General features: G+C 15.8%; 1 protein-coding gene across 1 annotated transcript in view; it reads right to left on the bottom strand.

The window, feature by feature from the left end:
* Positions 1-420: 420 nt before the first annotated feature.
* LOC122719265 (odorant receptor 22c-like) overlaps positions 421-9,434 on the bottom strand; it is a gene marked incomplete at its 5' end in the record, with an annotated part of 22,068 nt that continues 13,054 nt past the window's right edge. Inside the window, 4 exons of the mRNA XM_043944931.1 lie at positions 421-471; positions 2,200-2,355; positions 4,618-4,728; positions 6,781-6,993. Of these exons, the coding sequence (XP_043800866.1) occupies positions 421-471; positions 2,200-2,355; positions 4,618-4,728; positions 6,781-6,993 (531 nt within the window). The remainder of the gene's footprint in view (positions 472-2,199; positions 2,356-4,617; positions 4,729-6,780; positions 6,994-9,434) is intronic.

The following is a 9,434-nucleotide window of genomic DNA, read 5'->3' as shown; positions in this document are numbered from 1 at the left end:
CAAAAATGTAACATAATTCAAAAAATGAACTTTATGTGCAATTGAATTCATTTAGTTTTAAACATGAACTCTGGATATTTAAATGAAAAATAATAAATAGTAAAAAAATCAGTGGATTATTATTATAGATTTAATTATATGAATTATTTATTTTATCATTATGTATGAAGTTATATATATAAATGAAGTTTTACATTAAAAATTTTTGTAAAATTATAAAAAAAATTATATTTATATATATGCTCTATATTTAACATTTTCTTTTGTCTTTATTTTTGCATGAGGCTTCTAGCGTCTTCTTTTCATACAAGCATTTATTGTTATTAACAATTTATTATTCATTAATTTATTTAATTCAAGTTAAACGTAAATATATTTAAATTAAGAAAAACTACATTATAATATTCGCAAATGTATTTTTTAAGTCATTGCAAGTAATACAGACATGTACGATCCTGATGCTTTCATAATCTAAAAATATAAATTAATGTTATTTCAATTACTGAAAGAGAAAATTTTTATATTTTATGTCATTATTAAATTATCCAATAAGTTCATTTTCTTTTAATTATTAAAAAAAAAATAAAATGTTGATTATATTTCTCTTTCGTTCTATTTTAGGATAAATTCTTCTAATATACTATAATAATAAATTAGGGTTTTGTTTTTATTACATTTATATTTTTGTCTTTCATTTAATTTAAATTTAAAACTTTGAAATGTCAAATTAATAAATACATTTTTCCAGCATCTTGCTGATTTTAAGAAAAAATTTTATTTAAATATATCACAAATTGCTCATATCAATTGAACAACAAAATAAATTATTATTCACAAATTTCAAATTTCAAATCATTAAAAGCAATGAAAAAGTTTCGATCCTTATCAGACATATATATATATATATATATATATATATATTTCAGTGAATATTTCTTGTGGTAAAAATTGCTTCAAATTTATTAATAAATATAATATAATATAATATAATAGTAAATATATAAATATATTACAATTTCTTATTCTTATTCTTAAATTGAAAATATACTATATTTGATATTATTTTTAAAAAAAATTAAGAAAAATATAATATAATATAATATATATAAAAATATAATATAATATATTTGGTGAATATATATTTATACAGAAAAAGTCAAAAATACAATCGTTAATATTTAATATGTATTATATATATTTATCTTTCAAAAAATCGATTCTCGAATCTAACATCAAAGTTAATATAAAATATATATAAAAATATATATATATAAATAAAATATATATAATAAATATATATAAATAAAATATATATATATAAAAATATAAAATTATTTATTAATTATTTATTAAGTTGTAAAGAATTATTTATTAAATTATAAAAAATTTATATTTGCATTAGATGAAATAATATAATTCTATCTCTGTTTCATATTATTATGTTATTATAAATATAAATTGTTATAACTTTATAGTTTAATCAATAATATCTTTATATATCAATTTTTATATTTATTTTGATTTCTAGAATCGATTTTTATTTTATTTAGTATCCCAATTATATAATTACTAATATGTTAATACTCTAGTAATGTAATATATATAAAAATAATTATAATGGAAAATGTAAAACGCATTAATAATAAAATCTATTTATCTTTAGTAAAATATATAAATTATACTTAAAAAAACATATATTTATCTTTATAAATATATTTATCTTTCAAAGAATCATTTCTAAAAAAGAAACATAATTAAAAAAACTGCTGAGATACAAATATTTTAGTTTTTAAAATTTAAATTTTATCTATACGCATTCTCAATTATAGATACGTAAAAGAAGAAAGAAAAATTGAATAGAAAGTAGTTAAGTCAAAAAAATTAAATAGCATTATCAAAATTCAACAAATTATTATTTTTTTATATTTCAATATTTTCTAAATACCATCTATTTATTAATTTGATTATTACAAGAAACAAAAAATAATATCTATATACAATACAATAGAATAATTTTCATTTATTTTTTTGAAAAAGATATTCTTTCAATTTAAAAACAATATGAACTTATTAGACAACCTAATATAAATAGTAAAATCAATATTAATATTACTTTTATATAAAAAAAAAATTGGTAAAATTGCATAAATAGATTTAAAATCATTGAAAACAAAAATATAAATAGCTTTATATATTTACAGCTGTAAAACTTTCCATGGAAAGAGTTGCAAATTTTCCAAAAGTAAAAGTGAATCCTCTTTGGGCTCTCAATATTATGGGTATTAAAAGTCGACTTTCACTTGGATTCATGTTGTACCAAAGAAATTCATATGCTGTATCGGCAATCAATTTACTCTAAAATAAAATAAAATTTTAAAAAGAAAGTATTAAAACATATATTAATATTATGTTTTATGTTTTTAAAAAAAGAATGTAAGTATGTCGAAATTTCATTAAGGATTTAACAATAAAATAAAGTTTAACAAAGTTAATTTTTTAATCATAAATAAAGCTTAAAATTTTTTAATTATTCATTTGAATATATTAAATAATTCATGAACATTGTTAACATATTATTGAATTTAAATATTAATAGTTTTAGATAATTATTATTATTATTAATTAGATAGATTAATTAGAATTCAACGAGAAATAGTTTCCATTAAATAGAATCAAGTGAAAAAAAAAGAAAAAGAAAACTTGTATATAGTATCGAGTTAATAAACTTCTCCAAATCAAAAAGATTTTAAATGGATATATAATTATATTATAAATTATAAAACATATATTATAAATTATGAAACATAAGATAATATAGTACTTAATACTTTATACTTATACTTAATACTTTATATTTATTTAAAGTTTATGCTTACATTTTAGAAATGTTAAAGTTAATTTTTTTTCCAATCAATGAAGATATATAATAATTTTCGATTGGCATTTTTATGTAGTATTTTTATGCAAAATTGTTAATAACTGATAAAGGAAATCTTAAAAAAAACGTATAAAATAATTGTTTTCATTGTTTTTATATTTGTAATATTCTTTATAAATATTATATTATTTAAGTCATTTTAAAACATAATTTCGATTTTAAGCTATAATATGAAATATTATTATATTAAATATATTATTTTATACAATAAATAAAATGCTATATAATTTTATAAATTCTATATAATAAATTGAATAAAAAATATAATGTATTTTTAATTTATTTACTATGTATTACTATAGATAATTATTATAGATAATTAACGTATTACTATAAATAATTAAATTCTCTGTCATATTTCATTTGAAAAATCTGATTACAAAATACATGTTTTTTACTTAGTAATTAAAAAAGATTTAAATAAAAAGTTAAAATGTTATTTTAATAATAAATTTTTTTAAGTATTGTTATTTTTAAAATAATATTTTAAAATAATAAAAATATAAAAAAATAAAAAAAAATTTTAAATAATATTGGAGAAGTTTATTTTATTCCCATACTAAATATATTACCTTAATCTATTGATAAATAATTTGTAAATTAATAACAATATTAAGATAAAATATTTTGATTTTGAAAAGAATATAATCTAATCACTTGCAAATAAAATATAACCATAAAATAAATAATATAACCATAATAAATAAATATAGCCATAAAATAAATAACACAAAATCAATGAATTAATCAATCTTTAACAAAAATAATAATATTATATCGAAATATATTTTTCTCCAGAATTTATTTCTGGAAATATCGATTCTAACAATTCTGAGATTTGATGTATTATATAATTAATTTTTTTAAATGTTAATGTATAAAAATAATTATTCTTTTGTTATAACAACATAACTCAAAAATGATATCAAGAAAAATCAATTTATGTTCTAAATATCTAAAATTAAATATTTAGCTAAAAATTTCAAAATATCAAATTGGAAATATGTAATTTAAAAATGTACAAAATTCTGACAATAGCAAATATAATCAACGTTTCATGCATGTATGTATATCAATAACTTTAAAAATTACAAATTTTTGTATTATTGTTTTTGTATTTTGTATTATTGTTGATAAATTAATGATAAGCTATAACCAATATCAATTAGCACATGCAAAAAATAATTTTAAATAAAATGAGTAATAATACATTTAGCAAAGTCTAATCGTGTTTGAATCATTTTATAATTTTAAAATTAAAATAATCTTCTAAATATTTTCCTTTAGTTTCTTTATATTATTCATTCATAATATTTTGTTATGAAAATTACATTTAGAACATTAATATATTATCATATATCATTTAATATTAATATATTACTTCATTTTTTTTTAACGTTTATAAATATATGAAATTATATTCTTTTCGAAACCATTCAAATTTATCTCATTTTTTTACACAACAAATGATTTATTAAAATTTTTTAATATGAAATTAAATTGAAGCGCTTTATATATTATTATTAAAAATTTACTATCTGATTAAATAAAATTATATTATTTTGTTAGAACAATATAAAAAAATACATAAATAAATATTTGTTATATTACCCATGATAAAAAATGTAATAAAAAATTGATTTTGATATTTCAATATATTTATATGTATTTTTAATAACCTTGATACTCAGGTATTCTCCAGCGAAGCAATATATAAATGCTTCTGAACAAACAGCAACATAAAACATGATATATTTTATTAATATTATATTATTACCAAGATGTAATGTCTGTAATATTAAATTTTTTTTTGCTATTATATATTTTCGTGCAACATATACATTATAATAATAATATATAATAAAATATTGTTGTTCCTCAAGAAACATAAGTATAAAAAATTTGCTTGTACTAAACATTTTTAATATCTTTGATAAAATCAATGATTGTTATTCAATCAGAATTTTGATTTTTAATTATTTTTCTTTTTTAATTATTTTTAATTATTCCTTTATTTCTTATATTCATATTTTTCTTCGTTTTATCTGATAATTAAAAAAATATATCTATAAAATGATTTAATATATAATATATTATAGAAATCATTTCGTTATTTTTTTAATATGTTTGAAATATATATTATTAAGATTTTCAAAATTATTAAAATTTTTGCAACTAAAAAACTATAAAAAGCTAGTTTTTTTAATTTTTTTAATAATTATTTATTTTAATCATCATGTTGATGATCATAACCTTATATTGTATATTATTTTTATCAAGGATATCATCCTCAGAAACTTTTCCTTAATTAAATTAACTAAATCTTTTGCAGTTTTTGAGATATGCAAAAAATTATTGTTATTATTAAATTAAATTTCTCGTATACGTATGCATCTATGATACGATATGCTGTATTACCATGCAATAGTTACTTATCAATTATTTATATAAATATATGATTGGTGGTCAGTACAATATAAATACAACATAATGTAATAATTGAACTAATAATTATTTAATAAAGAAAACCGGGTGTAGAATTGATTCAACTCTAATATTTTTAAATTTAATAGAGCATTGAGTGTGAGACATGTATATGTCAATGTTATAGTTATTTATTTATTTATTTATTTATATTTTTTAATGTTATAGTTTATTTATTTATTATTTTTTATTGTAAATCGTGTATATTTATAAATAATTAAAATAAAAAAAATTATATTTTGCATCTTTATAGTTATATTTTTATAACTAGATTCTTTTATTTGTTCTTTTATTTCATGTATACGTAAGCGTATATTAATTAATCTTTATAAATAGGAAATTTAATTTCATTAATTTCCAATTAATTTAAATATAATTCATAATATTTATACTTAATACAATATAAAATTGCTATTTCTATATTGTTAATAAATACTTAGATACAAGGAATTTTTCAAAACTATATAATTTTTGTCAATGTCCGAAACAAACGCCAATATCCACGACGTCATGTTCGTTAAATTTAACATCCGTCGTAACATCCGTTTCAAAACTCAAAGCTTTAAATTGTAGCTATATATATATCAATATATGTTTATAAACATTGAATAAAAAAAATCTATATTCTACTACTGGACATGGATTTTTTATTGAATACATTTGTTTATTGAATTTTCTTTGTATGAATAATTGTTCTAATATGTATATGTAAATACATTAAATTTACGTTAATTTCATCAAATAAAATATTAGATTGTGTAAAAATGATACAATTGATAATAAGTTGTGTAATCATAATTAAAAAAATGTTATTACCTCATTTTATAAGTTGTAAGTAATTTAATTTAATCTTAAATAAAGCAAGATGGAGACAGAATAATTTTAATCATTCAATTTATCGTATTATTTTTTACATCAATTTTTGCATTTGTTTTCTCTAAATTTGTTTTGCATTTATTCTCAAATTTCCAAAGATATTTTACGAATATATTAATATTAAATATAAGAAAATATAAGAAAATAAAAAAATACTTGTCTATCTTTAAAAGATGTTTGCATTCTACAAATTAAATCATAATTAAAAAATGAAATTATTGAATAATATTTTTAGATCTTTTAAAAGAATGAAAATTTTTAATTTATTGAAATTAATCATATCAGGGATAGATAAAGATAATTCTCTCAATTTTTAACTCAAAATCAGGAAAGTTCATGAATTCAAATTCTTTAACGAATCAAAAATAATTTTTTACAATCACAATTGTGTTCATATTCGAAGACACAACAATATAATTATTATTATTATTATTATTATTATTATATATACAACAATTTAACGATATAACAGTGTTACTTACAATTACTATAAGATAACCCAAACAACAAGTAATTAGAGTATTTGATATAAGTTGACTAAGTGCTATATAAGTAAAAAATTTTTCAATTTTATCTGCCAATAGGATAATTTCTTGATGCCTTTTAATAAAGAATTTTAATTTCTTTTGATCTCTATGCGTAGTTTTCATTAATGTTTGACACATGATATCGATTTGACATCCTACATGAAGTACCTAAATATGATAATCTCAATTCTTAAATAAAATAAGTTTCAATATAATTACACATTTTTTATCGAAAGATATTAAATTTAAAAAAGATATAAAACTTAAATTATTAATTTCTTAATATTGAATTTTCTTAACATATTCTTAAAAAGTCTTTCTTCTAAGCAATAAATTTTTTGTTTGTAAACAGCAATAATTAATTAAACAACATTATATGGCTTATATTAGCTATTATCTCAATTATACATTATAAAAATATATAGAATTTATATTAAAAAATAGGTAATGTTTTGCTAAAATTATCAAATGCATGCATTTTTTAGATAATTTCTAAAACTATTAAAATAAAAAAAATAACTATTAAAATAAAAATAAGAATTTTTTATTTTCAATAAAGTAAACATATTAAAAAATATATTTTATTTAACATGATAATATCAATCAAAGTATAAATATTGTGATAGATGTAATGACTTGAATTATTTTAATAAAACTTGAATTTATATTTTATATCATATCATATATGTATATTCTATGTATATAATTATTAATGTCGAAAAATATTATATTGTAAAAATTATAAATCTACAATTTCTTATAATAAATAGTTTCAGGAAAAATAAATAATAAGATAGAATTTATATCACATTAATCCTTTACATTGCAATGCTTCAATATAGTTAGTTTACTACTAATTTCAATTTATTCTTGATATATTTTAGAATGAAATAAAAAATCATTTATAGAAAATCAAATTATATGATGATAATGATTATTTAATAAATAATAAATAAATAATAATAAATAAATAATAATCAAAATAATCAAAATAACTTGCTTTTATTTTTCAGATTTAAGTAATTTTAATGTAAAAGAAAATTTCTATAAAATTGATTTTTGCTGCAAAGATTTTTAATTTTTTATTTATTTTATATCTTTAATTGAACATATTTTTTTAATTTTTAATTTTTATTTTTATTATATTATGATATTTTTCTTTTTTCTATTAATTATGAATTTGTTAATATTAATATATAATATATAATAATTTTAAATATGCAAAGTGATATTTACAATATAATGAATTAAGAATTGATTATTCTGTAAAATGCTAATTTCTTTTAATCTATTTTAAATATATTAAAATTCAACTTTTTTCATTTAAAATTATTTATATATAGAAAGAAAATTTATTATTTGCTAAAAATAAAAATTAAATTATTATAAATCACTAAACAAAATATTATAAAATTAATAAAAATAATCATCAAATAATTTGTGATAACTCAAAAAATTTATTCATCAAATTTTGATTTTAATTTAGAAAATAATTTTTTCTTAGAAATCATAAATATTAAAAAAAATTTATCCACGTATTCCATTTTAATATATCTACTAAGTAGTAAAACAAAATTAATTCTAATTTCAAAAAAATTATCAAAATAAAATATTTATCTATTATGTATATTCTATTTAATATATTAAAAAATATTTTACTCTTCATATAAAATATTGAAATAGATAATATTAACAAATTAACAAAATATATCTGGACCATTTAATATAACATATGCCTGATAAAATATACTAAGAGTGTATGAAAAATATATTACTAGGAATGTATGAAAAAGGAATGGATAAAAACAACATAAATTATGAAAATATTACACATATTCCATAAAAAACTAACATGTCTATCATAAAACATATTTTATATACTCTTCAATTAATTGAAAGCAAACAAAATTAAATTTAATATAGAAAAAATTTCATTTGAAATAGAAATGAATATTTTTTCTTCTAAAATAAATAAATCATGAATATTAAATTCATCCATTATTATTATTATTAATATACAAAATCCGAATAATTTAGTTTTTTATTAAAAAATTGAACAACACTGTATGCAAATTTGAAAATTAATATTTCGAATTTACATAAGTTAAACAAATATGTATTATATTTTGTATGAAAATTATATAAAGTTATCTATAAGAATATGCAATAAAGTATTAATTATATTATATTAACTTTTCATATTAAGCAAAATATTTAATTATATAAAAATATTTAATTCATTTCGATCAGACATATAACATGTTGTATATATATATGTATACATAAATATATTAAATATAATATATCTATACAACCTTTGCATATTATATATGTATAGATATATAAATATGTACGCAAGAACTACAAAACATTACTCATTTTGATTTTTTATGAAACATGTAAAAATTCTATTATTATTATTTTTACTATTTTAATAAAAAAATTTACTTAATTTAAAAAAAAACTATTTTAATATTAATTAAATAAATAATATCAAATTATAATATATTATATTATAATTTAACATCAGAAAATAATACTATTTTTAATTAAATTGTTAAATTATTTTTTAAAAAAGAATATATATAAATATATATATATATATTAAT

This window comes from Apis laboriosa, unplaced genomic scaffold (genome assembly GCF_014066325.1).
Source record: "Apis laboriosa isolate Shangri-la unplaced genomic scaffold, ASM1406632v1 scaffold71_cov137, whole genome shotgun sequence".
Classification (NCBI taxonomy): Eukaryota; Metazoa; Arthropoda; class Insecta; order Hymenoptera; family Apidae; genus Apis; species Apis laboriosa.
The sequence above is the reverse complement of the archived record's forward strand: the minus strand, read 5'-3'. Positions and strand labels throughout refer to the sequence as shown.